Source organism: Sturnira hondurensis, unplaced genomic scaffold (genome assembly GCF_014824575.4).
Source record: "Sturnira hondurensis isolate 20B ecotype Veracruz unplaced genomic scaffold, ASM1482457v3 Scaffold0008761, whole genome shotgun sequence".
NCBI classification, from domain to species: domain Eukaryota; kingdom Metazoa; phylum Chordata; class Mammalia; order Chiroptera; family Phyllostomidae; genus Sturnira; species Sturnira hondurensis.
The window spans coordinates 1269658-1286801 of record NW_028081392.1 but is presented as its reverse complement, the minus strand read 5'-3'; the positions used below and the strand labels follow the sequence as shown (position 1 = coordinate 1286801).

Sequence of the window (17144 nt, the reverse complement as noted above, 5' to 3'; positions counted from 1 at the left end):
GTGGGTCAGAAACAAGGCAGAAATAAAGTGGATCAAATGCTCTCAGCTCTTGAGAAGAAAGATGTGAAGTACACCAAGGGTGCTCCTCCTGACTGGCAGGCAGGTGAGAGGAACTGTCCACTTTGAGCTGAGTCAGTTGGGAGGGGTCGTGCACAGTGCAAAAGCAGTATTTAAAAACAAACCTGTTGTCGGAATTAGTAAAGCAGCCAGAGGCATGGTCTCCCTGCCTGCCTCATAATCCACTCACTTCCAAAGGTTTTGAGGACAATGGAACAGAAAATTCCAACCATCCCAATCACCCCTGGGGCTGCTGACTCAGCTGCAGGTAGGACTGGGAGGGGAAAAGGCAAGATCCGGAGAGGAAAAGTTAACTAAGTGGAGAAAACACAAAGAACGTGTCTTGGGCTGGGGTGGGTAAGGATGGAATCTGAGTGAACCAGAGCGCTGCCTGCCTCCCATAGCTTCCCAGAGCTCCGAGGAAAAGACAAGCAACCAACCGCCCAGCAGCCGGCATGGGGAATGAAGCTGCCACAGCCTTTCATTTGAAACTCAGAGATGAGCTCCCACGCCAAGGCTGACTCCTGGGGCCTTCGCCTGGAGATTTTTTTCGGTGTGATTTGCATTACAACCATCTATTTGCATCTCAACTGTCACACAGTGCAAATGGGTTGTTGTTGGTTTCAGCCCACCCAGGCCCTTCCTTTTCTGGCTTCTGTGAGTTTTCTATACCTGGGCAAATGAGAAGAAATTACTCCCAGAGACTTGACAATGAGGATGGAGTCCTTGGGAGATAGAAAGGGCCTCTTTCAAGCACCTTTGTTGGTTGGAATGGTCTGGCAGAGCCCAAGATTCAGCAAGAAACGGAGTGGAATCCCAGATCTGGAGAGGATGGCAGGCGTCTGGTCTTGGCGAATTAGGTTAGCATCCTTCTTAGGTATGATGGCTACATAATGCTGCCTGAAAGGCTGAACTGCTTCCTCTTTCCCTTTCTGTTTTCCACCAGCACCCTCTACTGCTCCACAGTGGACATTCGGGGTCACCTTCCCACACACACTCAGTGGGAATTGGGCCTCAGCCCAAGAGCCCTCACTGTCGGACGGTCAGTTTGGATCATTGCACCCTCGAATCATGCTCTAACTCCACTGGTCCCCGTTTCCGTGCTGCCTCTCAGGTGCCAGGCGGAGTGCCAGGCACTGGGCCACACTGGCGAGCAAAGGCAGGCCTGCCCCTGCCCGTGGCTCATTTGCTCATCAGGAGACACACACTTAGAACAACACACTAATAACGCAAAATCACAGTCAGTGGAGTACAAGGGAGAATCACACGGTTCTGTAGGGTCTGTGACAAAGCGATGTCACCTCTCCTCATGCCCCCTTTCTTCCTCCAGGTTTGCTCAATGAACACATTTTTCTGCCACACTTAGCAAATACAGAGTCACCTTCAACTGAGACACAAATCCCTGTGGACGTATTCTCCCATCAGAAAGGAAACAGGAAGAAATGACAATTAAAAAAAAAATCTCTGTTATGAAAGTTGCCTGATTTCTCTTTGAGTTTTCCCCAGATTCTAGATGCTTGGGCTGTGCCCACTGTCAGCGGCATCTGTCTTTTCCGTCCCTGCTGGCGACGTGGCTGACACCCCAGCTGGGAACCTGAGGCCTGACCCTCAGCACCCAAGACTGAGCCTTGGGAGCTGTTACCTGCCCAGATCAGAACCCCTCTGGAGTTTTGGAGAGTGGAGAAGACATGGGAAAGAGCAGGGCAATTTAGAAAGCAATTTCGGAAGCAGCCCAGGACCACATCTGGGCGGTTTGGGTACAGTCCCATTGGGAACCTGGAGGATGAGCCAGATAACCTTAGGGTGAGGCAGTCGCCCCTCGGGGCTGCCGCTCCCTGAGGGCAGTTCTCTTCCTGCACCTCCCTGTGCCCCAGAGTCAGGAGGAACCCTATGGGAGGAGGCTGGTCCTTGACTGTCAGAGACACTGGTGAGCTACCTGGGGGAAACAGCAGACTGGCCGCTGGCAGTGCTGGACTCCACATCTACAGCAGGTGTGCTGATGCCTGTGTCTGGGTGGGGCAGCCTGAGCCCAGACACCCCTTGGCATTCCTGCACATGCTTTACACAGGCGTCCAGCAAAGACAGCCTGAGACAAATCCCTCAACCAGTCATGGTAAGCAGGGCCCTGGGCGTCAGGCCCTGCTGGTGGCGATGCCCCCCCTGGTCCTCTCTGGTTAACACCTGTGTGTGGCTGGTACTTCCACACTAGGCTCTATGTACCAATCACGGGATCTCCTCCCCACCATATCCCTCTTGATCTCCCCTGTGGCAAACACATACATAGTTGCTTTCTCACATTTTGCAGCTTCCTGACAGCAAGGTGGGGCATGTAGCTAGTTCTGGCCAATGGGCTCACTCTGGAACTCAGCAGAGAGGAGCTGGTGTTGAACTTCCTGCCGGCTCCTCCCTGCTCAGGGACCAATGGAACTTCAGTGTGCACCTGAGTGGCTACAGAGAGGGGACCCACCGCCCTGCCCCGCCAGACAAGCAGTCTGACTTAGAAATAAACTTCTGTGTCAGTGCTAATTTGTTGCTGCATCAGAAACAGACACATTTTCCTTTTATGTCTTTTTTACACAGATGAGTGAAGTGAGGCTTAGGAAGGGCCACTGACTCCCCCAGGGTCACAGACCTAGCAAATGGCCCCGTCCGACTCCAGAGCTTGGGCTGTGAACCACTCCACACACTGCTTCCCCTCTGGGTTGCCTCAATGGCAAACCCAAATTCCCAGGCCTTGCATTCGAGGCCCTTCAAGGCCCTCCAGGCCTGAGTCCAGCTGACCTTCCCGCCAGCCCACTGCACAAACCCTGCATCAGTCGAGGGAGTCCCCACCTGCTCCCCGCGTCCACTTGCAGGTTTCTCCCTCTGGGCCTCTCTGTGGGCCACTGCCCGCCCGCCAGCCCTCCTGCACTCCTTTTCCTGGTCTGACTCACGCCCCAAGGCTCAGCGCTAGTTCATCTCTTGCCAGAGAACATTTCCTGATCCCCCAGCCCCTAGACCCCCTTCCTCAGCCCAGCTCTGGAGCCTTCACTGCACATGTCACTGGACTCGGGACCCACACTCTGCTTCCAGTGCCTCTGTTCTCTCAGGCTGTTGTCCTGTCTGTTTATCTCCACCTTTTAAACTTTCTACATTTGTGTGTGTGATTTGAAAGGTTCACACTACCTTTGTGTAAACACACTGGGTCCTTGGGACAGAGACCTGGGTTATACTTTCTGGTCTCCCTCAAGGGGCCACATGTAGATCCTCGTAAATGGCAGGCACTAAGTACATACTTTAGTTCTTCAGACAGATGAATCTGAAATGACTAGCAGGGGGTGGAGGCACATGCACGCCTGTGTGCACGCACACACACACAGGGACTGACCTGCCCTGGTGGCCCTGAGTCCTTGGGGGGGACCGTGTCCTGGTGGAGAAACTGGCGGGAGATGAAAGGGCTGTGGGAGGAAAGGCTCCTGGGTGGGCATGCTGAGTGGTGTGTAGGGCAGTCAGGGTGGATGGGGCAGGAGGAGCGAGGAGAAAGCTGGGCCTGGAACAGGCCATTCCGGGAGCCCCGAGTGAGGAGCGATTGCAGAGAAGGACCTCGGGCTGGGAAACCTGATGGAATTCCTGAGCGGAGTGGGCCAGGAGAGCAGTGGTGATAAACAGAAGTCCTGTGGACCCTTGTGGCTGTGCCAGGCAGGGGACATGGGGCCCAAGAATGGATCGGGGGAGGAGGCAGGCTGAGAGGTCCCATTTATACAGAAGCCTGTCTCATCCAGGCCTGGCCCATCGCTGATGACACAGGGCCCCGCCCCAGAGCCTCCTCCCTCCTGTCCCTCTGGACCTCTCCCTTGATGAGGCCCCGCCCCTCTTTCCGAGACTGGCCTCAGCCAGGCAGGCCCTGGGGCATGGGGATCCAGGCGTCCCAGAGCCCTGTGCAGTCTCCTTACAGCCCAGGATCCCACTGAGCACACTCAACGCCTCGCATGAAAAAGGAGGGGCCATAATTACTCTGAAAGCAGGGATAAGACTTTCTTCCAAGGTTGTCATTTACACAAGAGCCTCTATCACCTAAAATTTCTACTTTTGGGGAGTACGTTTTCTATTGCGTCTACACGAGATTAGTAGAATGATCATGTATATAGCTTCTGAATGAATTACTCCACGTTGGGGGTATGTACTCAAGCATTTTTCAGGTTGTGGGGCGTAATCTACAAGTAACCATAGAGACTATGGTTTTTGCAGCCTTATTTATCCTCAAAACACAGCAGGGGAGGGGTGTCTGTTTCTGTTTTATAGATGGGGACCTGCAAGCACAGAGATAACTGGGAATTTTCCCAGGGCCGCACAGACCAGGCAGGGGGGAGGGTCTAGATAGGCTGCATGTCCCAGGGACTTACCTCGTCCTTGTCCACCACCTGGATGAAGAGAGGGAGGGCGAAGCCGACCTGTGCCAGCTCAGTGATGGCCACGCTGTACTCGGAGCTGTTGAACTCTGGGGCATTGTCATTGATGTCAATAACCAGGATGTTGAAGGTCGTGGTGACTGTGGCGTCAGATGGGGTGCGGTCATCATTCAGCTCCGTGCCCTGCAGATAGAGGACGAATGCTTCAGGCTGAAGGCAGCCTTGACCACGCCAATAGCTATCATTTACCTGGGCTTTCTCAATGCCAGCCATGGTGCTCTATGGTGCTGTTGCGCCCTCACCTCATCCTCACCACAACCCCAGGAAGAAGAGTCTATCATAGCATTCCCATTCTACTGATCCCCATTTACCAATGAGAAAACTGAGGCTCAGAGTGGTTAAGTAACTTGTATAAAGATGCACAGCCAGAGTGGGTATCAAGCTTAGGCAGTAGGATTCTAGAACCAAGGGGCTGAGGTGGGGTAGGGAGGGCGAGACAGATTTGGGAGCTCATTGAGGGGCAAAATAAAAGTCTTCATGCAACTGAGCAGATAATAACACTGAGGCCAACAATGTTTCTGTTAGCAGGTTAATTGAGACTTAATTCAGTATCTGCCATGGCCTGAACACTGTGCCAGGCACCGTGAAGGTCTGGGCCAGGCTCAGGAATAGATGGACTCAGGTACCTGGGTGCCCAGTCTCCCGACTGCAGCCATCAGGTTCTAAAACACCCATTCCCAGTTCCCACCTCAACCTCTGAACCAGCCCTCTCTGGGTAAGAGGCCCAGGAATAGGTATGTTTCACTAGCTCCCCAGGGGATTTAGATTCACAGCTGAGTTTGGGAAATTACCCTAACACTTTGTGTAAAAATGGACAACTGAGCTCAGGGTCCCCCGGGAGCTGGTGGCTGCAATGGGACTAGGCAGCAGCTCTCTCCCATTGCAGCTGCGGCTCCGTGGAAAGGAAGGCTGAGAGGGGCCCCCAGGCTTGGTGCTGGGTGGTGAAGAGGCGGTGGGAGCTTGCCCTTTCCCCACTGGCCCACACATGCACATCAGGTGGAGAGGAAGGAGGCAGTGGGTCAGAGGGGGCTACTTAACCCATTGCTGCCTTAGGCCCTCTCAAGGTCAAGGAGGGCAGTTAAGAGAAGCAGGTTGGGCTGCAACATCCTCCCCATACCAATGGAAGGGCCTCCTTCTGAGAGCTCCGCTCCTCAGTCTTTGCCCCACGCCTGCCCCTCAATCAATGGCTGGGGCTGGGGAGGACCCCTGTAGCCCATGGAGAATCCATGCCCTAAATGGGCATCCCAGAGATGGCTCAGCAACTCATTGATTTTAATTAAAACTGGCCATGAGTGGCAGGTTCTGCAGGGGGCAGGTGTGGGACAGGGCTGTGTCTCTACAACTTCCAGGGTGGGGACTGCTGTAGGGGCCACCCTTCTCCACTGCACTGCTGCTTCCTCACAAGGCAGCAACCCCAGCGAAGCTGTGAAAAATCAGAAATGGGACAAAAAATCCCAACCCAGAAATGGGGTAAACTTAAGAATCTGAGTTGGCTACAGCAGAGAACTTGAAATCATAGATAACAGTAAGGACCATGAGACGAACACCTACTGTGTGCCCAGCAAGGCCCCTGCCATGGCCTACTCCTGATACACGTTGGCACGAGCCCCAGGCATCGGCACAGGGTGAGAGAGCAGAAGTGACACGCCTCCTGGGAACCTCCACCTTGCCCACTGCTGGGGGCTGGCACCACGCGTGGGCATCCCCTCCACCTGGATGGAGGTGGCCTGGCTCTCACCTTCACAGTCAGGATGAAGCCATGGCTGTACAGGGGGTTCTCCCGGTCCAGCAGACCATTCAAGGTCAGGGCTCCACTGATGTAGTCCAGGGCAAAGATGCTGTTGGTGTTCCCTGCAAGGGAGAGAAGCGTTCTGGATGTGACTGGGGTCCAGAGGAGGTGGACCAGGGGCTGAGACCACGGCTCCTGTCTGGCAGTTATGGATGAGTTGGTAACTTAATGTGGAAGTGCATGGAGGAAGGGAAAGAGCTCTGGAGTACGCAGGAGCACACGGGAGTACATGGCCCAGGCAGGAGCAGCATGGAACCACAGGTGAGAGCAGCACACCCATTCACTCCCCAGAATCGGGGAAAGTTCTGGTTTGGTGCTGACACATTGGCAACGCCTCGCTAACGCTCGCTTGCTTTCCTGTGTGACTTCAGCTCAGAGCCTCCAGAGGGGGCGGTGCCCAGGAGGACCTGGTAATTTGGATGGTCTGAACTCAGAGGGTGAAACCCTAAGCTCCAAAGCAAAGGTATTAGTGGGCGGGGCCTTTGGGAGGGGATGAGGTCAGAGGGTCAGGCCTGCGTGAATGGGATTAGTCTCTTCCAAAAGACCCCGTGGAGCTCCAGGCTGGCGCTCTGATCCCACCCCCAGCCCTAGAGCTGTGAGAAACCTGTTTCTGTCGGCTCTGAGCCACCCAGCCTGCATTATTTTGTGTAGTGGCCCCAGTGGACTGAGGCAGTGGCCTTGTTTCATTTCCTTTGTGCTCGTCTTTATGGTTCTGTTCTGTTCTATTCTATTCTTTCTATTCTATTCTAATTTTCTACTTATGACAATGATGCAGTTTCCTTTTATGATAAATATAAGTTAAAACAATTCAATTCCAAGTACTTAAGCACTTATTACAATTTAAAATATGTGTGTAAAGTACCAGCAAAACTCACACACGAATGACATTGCTCCAACGGAGGCCCCCTGTGTCCCGCCCTCTCTTCCCCACCAACTTCATTTTATGATCTCGGCTACAGGCACCCAGTGCCCCCAAAGTGGCTTCCTCAGGTTCCCTAACTTGCCATGTTCCTTCCTGCCTCTTTGTCTTTCAGAGACACCTTCCTCTCTCGGCTTCCACTCCCCTTCTCCCACCCAGTGCCAGCCCCCATTCCCGGGAGGCAATCCCACCTCTCTTGCTGGCCCCTCCGCCCCCACAGGCAGTAGTCCCTGTTCTGTTCATTATTCTGTAATCTCCCCACCCAGGATAAAAGCCCCCGGAGGTAGAGGTCTTCCACAAGGATCCCCCAAGGCCCCTGGACAACGAGGGATGCACAGTAGTGAGCACATCCCTGGAGGAGGCTGCTCCCAGCCCGCTCGGGTCCCTGTCCTTCCCTTGAAGCCTCCCCACCAGGCTGGGAGCTCACCGGTTTTACCTGGGAAAATCCCAATTCCACCCTCCTCTCTTCCTCATTAACCACACACTCACTCACTGCTGCCATCTGTCCACTTAGTCAGCAATCCCCTGGGCCAGGCCCGGAGCTTGGCGTTGTGGAGTTCCAGGGGTTCTGACTCTACAGCACGTGCAGCCTGGTGAGGGGGGATCCCTGGGTTCACAGCAGTCAGGCCGTTCACACATGGGAAGGCTCAAAGACGGAGAGCTTCATGGACGAAGTGGCATTGATTCCTTATATCACTGTTTAGCTGTGTGACCATGGGTGGCTTACCTAACCTCTCTGTGTCCTGGCTTTCTTATCTGTAAAATGGGGATAATAATGGATCTACCTTATAGGGTTATGAGAATATATATATGTGTATATATATATATACACACACACACTCATTTACAGATATATATTTGTTCCAACTATATATATATAGTTTTTTTCACAAAACTCCCATGAGATAGGTCCATATATATATATATAGTTGGAACAGCTCATGGCACAAAGTAAGTATCCAGTAAGTGCCGTTTGAACTGGGCCGGGCCTTGGAGGACAGGCTGGCCTGGGGAAGAGGGTGAGAGAATCTGACTCCATAGGAGGGAACTGATGCCAGGACTTGAACACACACAGGTGGACACCGGGATTGCCCATGGAAGCTGCTATATCTCCCTGTTCTCTTTCCTCAGCTCTAAAGGGATTTTAAAAACAAGATTTTTAAGGACGAGCTCGGAAAGCCTGCTGCTGGCCAGCCCTCTCCCCCACCACGCTCACAGGCATGGGCAGCCCTCCCACCTCCAGCATCCATCCTATCATTCCAGATTTTCATATAAATTTATTCTTCCCAACAAGGGAACATATCAAATGTTTAACTGAATGTGATTCAATTTTTATCTTTGCAAGATTTTCCCTATAAATCATTCACAACCCAGAAGGCCTTTGCTGAACAATGTGCTTGGTTTTCATTTTGGAAAGTAGGGTGTCTGCCCCAGTGCACTCAGTCGGGGACACCCTACCCAGCACCGTCACCCCACTGATGGCCACCCTGCCCATCCCAAATCCAGATTCTGTCTCAGGACATAGAACATCCCCTCTTCCAACCTATGCACCTTCTCCAACGAACGTGCAGGCAAATACCCCCAACTGACACACAGCCAGACTCAAGGACCACCCCCGCAACACATGCACACTTCCTTTTCACACATCTGTGTGTGGGTCTCACCTCCCGACCTCCTGCCAAGTAGGAATCACAAACTCCCAGGACCAACAGCCAGAAAGGGTCACACCCAGGGAGCTGACAAGGCCACCTGGGTGAGGCAGAGGGTCTGATGGTCCTATTATCACCATGGCAACATCAGCACTCACTGGGCTGCTGGCTGGGTCCAGCAGGAAGAGAGCCCTGAGTCCCATAGGGAGGGCCCAGGGCAGGTCTCATTCAGAGACTGATTGATTAGCTCACCCTTTCATTTGTGTTAATCCTGAGCACCTATTGTGTGCAAGGTGCTGGGGAATCAGTAGAGAAAAGCGGGCAGGGTTGATGCCTTAATCACATTATTGAACATATAACTATTATTTGCTGAGCTATGGCCCCTGAAGAAAAGCAACACAAAGTGGAGGGGAGAGGTGGTTAAGATTATGTCCTCTGAGGGCAGACGGAATGGGTTCAGATCGAGACTCTGCTACTTACTGGCTGGGAGACCTTGGTCACGTTGCCTAACATACCTGGGCCTCCGTGTCCTGGTCTGTAAAATGGAGCTAACTATAGTTACTAATAGTTACCATGTCGCTGTGAGGATTAGAGGAGTTAATACAGCTCTCCGCACATAGGAAGCTCTCAACACTGTAGCCCACCTCCCCACCTCCACTCTCGCCTGAGAAGCCTGTGCCTAGGCTGTCTGCCCAGTGGGAACATGGAGTCAACCCCATCTTCTTGCCAGGACAGACTCACAACCAAGGACCCATGTGTACAAGTTGGCAGCCCTGGGGTCAAGGCCGAGTACAAACCTTCAGGCCCATAAGACATCACACCCCAGGCCCTGGCCTCTGCTTCCTGTGTCACTCACCCCTTGGGGGGGGGTCGCCACTTCCTTGCTCCCTTTCCTCATTCTCCCCTCTCACTATTCTCTCTTCCCTGGGGGGCTGTGAGCTTGGCAGCCATGCACACAAGTTTCTCTGCTTTCCTAGAAGCTGATACCACCATGTCAGCCCTCTGGTCTCCTGACATTCTTTATCCAAGTCCCATGGGAACTGGGGGGGTTGGGGCGGCTCAGTAGGGACGCCTTTCACCTGTTCAGCCCCCACTGCTGAGCAGAAGGGCAGCTGCCTCCCTTGGGCCGACAGGTGCTGTCCTAGGTGTGTGTGGATATACCTGGTAGGGAGGGGCTCTGGGGTGGAGCGTGCTGCACCTTAAGTGCCCAGGGCTTCCAGGGACTGTAACTTCAGGAATTCACACAAGCAAAGAAGCAGGTCCTGACCAGCCCTGCTGGTTCTCTTGGGGGCAGCCTTCCTCTAGAAGCTGTAGGCACCAAGCCCTCTGCAGATTTGCAAGAAAGAGGATGTGAATCAGATGTGGGGGACTATGAGAGGCCACTGAGGGGGAGTCACAGCCTTCTTTTCCCCATTTATTAAATTATAGTGGCTCGGTCAGACTTGAGATATGAGGGCCAGTGGGGAACAGAATTGGGGACAGAGGGTGCAGGTCCCGCTGCCCGGAGTTTGGTGTAAAAAACGAGGAGAGGTGGCATGGCAGCTAGAGGGCACAGCAGTCAGGCAAAGGGCTTGTGTGACACAGAATGATGGCCACGGGGAGGGGAGAAAGTGGGAGTGGCAGCCAGAGCGGGGTGAAGGGGGGGTGGATGGTCAGACTTGGGGAGCAGGAGGCAGCTCTCTCTTTGAACCATGAAGGGCTCGCCTTCCCACCTCCTTGCCCCTTCTAGGCCGGCAGCCTCTCCCCTCCCCCGAGCTCGCCGCCTCCTGGCCCCTGCCAAATCTCATCAGTCCTACATCTTGTCCCCTTGTTATCGTGCCGGCAGCATCTCGACCCATGGCCGAGCTGGGTCTCGGCAAAAAGCAGTTTGGTGAGTGGCCGATGGTGCGTGTGGGAACACAGGCTGATGACTTTCAATTGCTTTGTCTGCTCCACTGGGCTAACAGCGCCCGTTCTCTCTGCTGTCACAACTAAAGAAAAACCAAGGGCTCTCACCTCAGCCCTCCCCATTCTTAAGATCTACCTCCAATGTCACCGGCTCAGGAAGCCAGTTGGAAACGTGTCTCTCGCTCTTTCCAGCCTGGCCCTGGGCCAGCACCCTCAGAACCTCCCTGTGCCGTGGGCTCCCTGGTTCTCGTGTCCAGGGACCCAGCGTAGCCTTGAGGACAAGGGCTGGCTGGGGGCTCACGCTTCTCTCCCCTGTGGCACCCACGACAACGCTCAGGACATATCTGTTGGACGGTCTGAAGTTTTGCTCCCCCTTTACAGCAGTTAGGAAGGGTCCACAGGCACACGGCAGGTCCATGGGCACAGGGCAGGCCTGGCCTAGTGCGGGGGCCATGGGGGAGACATAAGAACAAAGCAGTGCTCGCGAAGAACTCGGCCCTCACCCACTCAAATGCAAGGCCCTGAAAGGAAGCAGGAGGATGGATGAGACGACCTGTGGGACCCGGACCCCTCCCCAGGCTCAGAGTCAGGGACTGTCCCCAGGGAAGTGAGCAGAGCTGGGATTCACGCCCCCTTCCCTCTGGTGGTCTCTCTCTCAGTCAGGGTCTCTGCCCGCAGTTCACCCGAGTGAAGACCACCGCCTGCGTGCAAACTCACGTGTTAAAAGAACCAGGTGCCGGCAGCAGCCCTGCCACGTGCAACCTGCGAGATCTCCCACAACACCCTGATTCCCTTGAGCCACGTCCCTTACCTGTAAAGTGTGGGTAACGGCTCCCACCTCACCGGGCTGTGTGAGGGCGGGGTGGGGTCACGTGTGCAGAGCCCCTGTGTGCTGCCTGGCAGGGTCCGTGTGTGTTTTGTTCTCCTTCCTTCTTCCCCTGCTCTGCCTGCTTTCTGAGTCAAAGAATCAGGCTGGGTTAGTCCCAGCTGTGGCCTCTCTCATCCGCAATGAGTTGTGAGGGGCTCTCCCCAAACAGCCAGCATGTGTCGTGCCTGGCAAAGCATTTTGCATGTGTATCTTTTCCAATTTTCACAAAACTCCCATGAGATAGGTCCTATTATCGCCATTTTCCAGATGAGGAAACTAAGGCCCAGAGAACGACGGGCACGGGGTCATCCAGGCAGGGAGGGGTGGAGCAAGGGCTTCGTCTCAGCTCTCACCGCACCGGAGTTCGTGTCCTGCCAGCGGTCCCGGGTTTCCCTCCCCGCCCGCTGCCAGGGGCTGCCCATTAAACAGCTGTGCACTTATAGCCTAAGCCGCCTATAGCTGTCCAGTGGAACCGTGTAATTGTGTCTGGTATAGAATGGTATCACTGTATCATGAAAATTGGGAGGCAGTCTGAGATAGAGGCTTTGGAAGATACCTTATGAATTAAAAATGGCTACCTAGCTGCCTGCGCACAAAAGGGGCCAGCATCCTGGGTGGCACCTGGGCCGGGCTGCGTTTGATGGCTTTGTGATCAACATATGGCAGCCAGTGGTGTGGGTTACCTCATCACCTCAGCTTTCAGTGGAGGCGGCGGGCACAGGCTGAGGGCTTACGTCTCCCCCTCCCCGGCACTGGACCCTCCAGGTGGGGCATTAGGCCCACCTCCTCCCCAAAGCTTTTTCTGAAGCCACCTGGAGCCTTCTCCCTGTTGATCCTTGCTGGGTGCCTCGTCTGCATTCAGGTCTCAGCTCAAATGTCATCTCCACAGGGAGCCGTCCCTGATCACCCGCAGTCCCACTGTCACCCTGTCACTCTCCTCTCCACATTCGGTTTTCTTTCTTTCAGAGTGCTTATAGTTTCTGAACCTCTCTCCTCACCTCTGTATGAGTTTGCCTATTGTTATCCGCCCCCCATGCCCCACTGGAATGCAGCCCCAGGGGGCTGGGGGACTGGTTCCAAATAGGTGCTCAGGGAACAGTGTTTGAACGAATGAGCGCCGAAGCGGGGACGTCTGGGGGCTTCTCTGAGGCAGGTGTGCAGGGCTGTGGGGCAGGATGCTGCTGGGGTGACTTACCGTGTGGCACCGCACCAGGGCCGGAAGGAGGGATCGGCCGGTTAGCAATTCCAGCTGGGGCTACCAGCCCTTCTGAACAAACTGTGACAATATGTTTGAGCTGAGCCTGGCTCAGTTAATTACAGTTATTACTGTCCAGTCAGGGAAAGATAACCTTCCGAGTCCCTCAAGTAGGTGGGAATTGCAGTCAGCTTGTCTTGCAGGCGTTTCACAGACCAATGGTTTCCATCAAGCTCACTTAAAGCAACAAACGATTACCTCTCCTAATAAGACCACAAACTGGACTCTGATTAATTTGCTAATAACTGGCTCCAATTTATGAAACATTAACCTGAGTAGCCAAAGATAGTAAAGCCTATTACCTCAGGGTTGCTAAGGGTCAAGCCATGGCCCTCTCTCACACACAGCAGTGCCTGGCTCCCTGCCAATGGGGAGCCCCGGACAGGCATCCTCTGCAGACACCATGATAGGGATCAGCAAGGCACCACCAGGGGCGATGGCTCAGATCTGAGTCCCCCGGGTTCCTAAAAACCTCCACTCTGCACCTGGGGGAACTTCCCCAAAGGCAACAATCATGGTGTGCGCGCCACAGTAACCGCCAGGATGCCCCCTCGGTTCTGTTTCCTGGGGAAAGTTGGGAACAGGCTAAACGTCCGGACGGCATGGGATTAGTTCAATAAGTTACAACACGAGATTCGGTCAGCCACGAGAAACAGTGTTGCAGAAGAGACCTGCGTGACTTGGCAAAACCAACTGAGCTACCGGCTGGGGCAGATGTTTGTGACTTGAAAAGACAGATGCTCAAGACCTTTTTTCCCAGGGAGTCACGAAATATCATTGCTCTGCAACACACATGCTTTATTGTTTAAAAATGCAGGGGTGGGCAAAAGTAGGTTTATAGCTGTTCGCATGGAAAATAATCCGATACTTAATAAGCAATAATAGTAGAGGAAACTCTGTACTGCACGTCCTCACAACCGTAGACCTGCTCTTGCCCATTGCCGCATGAGCACAGATCTAGGAAGGAAGTGTTAACAGCGTGTCAAAGGCTGCCTCTGTCGCGGGAGACTGCTCTGCACTCTGGGCAGCACCCCTAACCTTGAGCCACTGGACACCAGGAACACCCCTCTACCCCGCTGTGACAGCCGGCAAATCCCCAGGCATTGCCCAAACTTCCCTAGGTGGGGGACAAAACTGCCCCTGGTCGAGAACCATGGTTCTAGAGTCATGTCAACTTTTCCCTTTTGACTTAATTGATTACTTCTGTTAAAACAAAACAAAAAAAGAAGTTCCTTTAGCAAATAATCCCCAAAGTTCTAGGACTGGATGGCGGTGGTGGCTGCACAGCGTTGTGAAGTGCCCAGTGCCGTAGAACCGTGCGCTTGCAAGAGTACATTTCACGTTGTATTTTACCACAAGAATCCCCAAGGCTTGACGATATGTGTCTATATTTTCTATGATGGTGCCGGATGCAGCCTGATTGGGAAATGAATCCGCTCTAATTAGTTATTCTTCCTGCACCGGGATCGCCACCTTACTAACGACCATTTGCTCAGCGTCATTTCTCCCGAGGACAGGGACCTTTCCTGCCTTGGTCACTGCTACTACGTCAGCCAGGACAAAAGGAGGAATTTGCCTGAATTTGCAAGGCCCTGGAGAGGCTGAGCTGCATTAGAGGAGGTCTCCGCTCCCAAGTGGCACCCATCAAGACGAGGAAAGAGGACCTGGGCCAAGCAGGTGCCCAGCCCAGCCGAGGGAGGCTGATGAGGGCATGGGGAGGCTGGTGCGGGAGGGGCCCCTTCAGCCGGGCCTTAGAGGGCAGGGTGTGGGTAAGCATGGAGAGGGAGGGGGCAGTCCCATCAGGGGGACCAGTATGAATGAAAGGATGGAGGGGGGCCAATGGCTTCACTGGTGCAGAGCTGTTAGGAAGGGCAGAGTTCATGTGAAGTCCCGTCAGGAGCGACTGAGCTAGGGTGTGGGAGCCTCAGACGGCAGGTGAGCAGTTGGGATTTTTGTCCAACAGCAGTGGGGAGTCCCCGGAGGCAGGAAGGCCTGTCAGTGACGAGGAAATGGACTGGGTGACAGTAGTGGGGAAGGGGCAGTTACAGGGCCATGGCTGTGGGCCCACTGTTTCAGTCCGGGCTCTAAGCACTTCACATGCTTAGTCCGTTACTCTTCATGGCGATGCCACAGGCAGAGCGTCCTCACTGCCATCTTTGTTACTCTCATTATTATTACTATTCCCATTTCACAGGTGAGAAGACAGAGGCACAGAGAAATTAGGTGACTTTCCTGAGGTCGCATTGCTGGTTCACAGCAGAAGCAGAACTCAAGGCCACACCCACCGACCCCAGAGCCTGCAGCTTAGCCCACACGCCAGGCTGCCCCCAGCCTCGGGGAAGATGCGTGCTTCTGCCCACTGGGACAGCGCTTCACAGGGCTTCTCACACTTGAGAGCTCACTGGCTTCTCAAAGTGCCCTGTGAGGCCAGCACGGCACCCTACTCATCAGCTGAGGAAACTGAGGCTCAGCCAGGGAAATGACACATCCAAAGACATACGGCTGGTGACCCCTCTGGAATTAGATCCTGGGTCTTTTGAGTCTCAAATGCCCCTCCTGGCTGCCATGGTCTCTCCTGTGAGGGGCTGGTCCTCCCTAGGCCCTCGGGACTGGAGTCTGGCCAGGGGATGAGCAAAGTGAGGAACAGGAAAGCAGGGAGCTCTGGATCTCTCAGGGACCCATCTGATCATTGGCCTGGGGCCTGGTTCCCACCAGGGCCAGGGCCAGGGCCAGGTGGGCCCAGAACAGCCACGCCCATCCTTAGTGGGGTCCCTCCTTGGGCCAAGGGTGGGAGCCGAGGTGCATCACGGTCTGGACAGACCACCTGCTCTGCCGGCTGCTGAGCCAAGCCCACCTAACTCACCTTAGGCGTGGCACTTAAGAGGGCATCAGCGTTCTGGGCGATTTATGGGCTCCGATAAAGCCATCTCAGTCCTGGAATAAGAAGCCTTTGATATTTGATGATCTGAAAGGCCTTGTCCTAGAGGGAGAGTGTGAAGGGGGAAGGAGGAGGGGAGATACTTAGGAAAACAAACAGGAAAGCGATCAGGTGCCCAAGGAGAAGGAAGCACAAAGTGGGGGTATCCTCTGTCTGTCCCCCCTCCTCTTGGCACCGCTGTGCCGATCCAGCAGTGGGAGTGGCAAAGACAGGCCCCGGGGGACGGCACAGCCTGGGGAGTCATGGCACCGGTGACTATCACCCACAAACTGGGCCCCTCTCTACCGGCAATAGGTGGGGGCATGAGAATGCTCCCGGGGAACCCCCTGTAAAGGGGAAGACTGGTCACCCCCAGGGAAAGGACAAAGGACATGCACAAAGAAGATGGCTGAAGAACTCATAAAGCATCACTAAGTTAGGAGACTGGATTTACTCTTGTGGGCCTCTGAGCCTCGGTGCCTCGATGTGGGCAAGAATACCTGTCCTGCTCACAGGGCTATTTGAAGGCTGGATGGAATAAGGGACGTAAAAAGTTCCACAAACTGTGAAGTGCCGAGCCACGTTGGGTTTGTGGCAAGGATGGCAAACCAGGTGGAGCCAAGCAGCGGTTGGCACTGGATGGTATCAGAAAAGACTGTGTCGAGTGGGGCAGGGTGGGGGGAGACGCCGGTGGGAGCTGCACACTGGACATTGTGGGGAGAGAGGGCTTGTTGCCCCTGAGCCTTCCACTCCTGTTTCCCCGAGTCCCCCTGCATCCCGCACTTGCTCAGCTCCAGTTTGCCATCATCCTGATCTTGTGGGAGACACTGGCAGCAGAGAGCTCCACGTTCGAATCCTCGCTTCACTACTTGCAGCCATGTAACTCTAGGCAGGTGGCTTCACCCTCTGAGCCTCAGTTTCCTCACCTGCCAAATAGGGATAATAACAGAAGTTGCCTCCTAGGGTTGTTGGAAGGATTCACCAGGACATGAGCTCAGCATCGGCACACGGCAGCACTCCCCGATTCCCCAGGTCCTCTCCCCATCTCCCCGGCCGCCTTCCTTCCTGGAGTGCTGATCCCAACAGACCCACAGAGGCCCGCCCCTTTCAGCCCCAAGTGCTGCAAGTTCCAGAGTGAATGACTTTCAAATCTAGGAAGGAGAGCCCATCGCACACACCTTGAGCTGGGTAATTTATGAATCAAATTGTGCTCTGTCAGGGCTCCGCAGCTCAGAAATAGATGTGGTCCGACGAGGTTCAGGGAGCCGGTTTCAGACATAGTTATCTTCATAGACACTGGCCACCAGTGAGCAGAACCGGCCCAGATCACTGACCTTGAAGGGCTCCCCGAGGAC

General features: G+C 54.4%; 1 protein-coding gene across 1 annotated transcript in view; it reads right to left on the bottom strand.

The window, feature by feature from the left end:
- CDH23 (cadherin related 23) overlaps nucleotides 1-17144 on the bottom strand; it is a 427421-nt gene that overhangs the window by 196930 nt on the left and 213347 nt on the right. Inside the window, exons 10-11 of the mRNA XM_037055825.1 lie at nucleotides 6244-6356; nucleotides 4440-4628 (exon numbers count right to left, since the gene is read on the bottom strand). Of these exons, the coding sequence (XP_036911720.1) occupies nucleotides 4440-4628; nucleotides 6244-6356 (302 nt within the window). The remainder of the gene's footprint in view (nucleotides 1-4439; nucleotides 4629-6243; nucleotides 6357-17144) is intronic.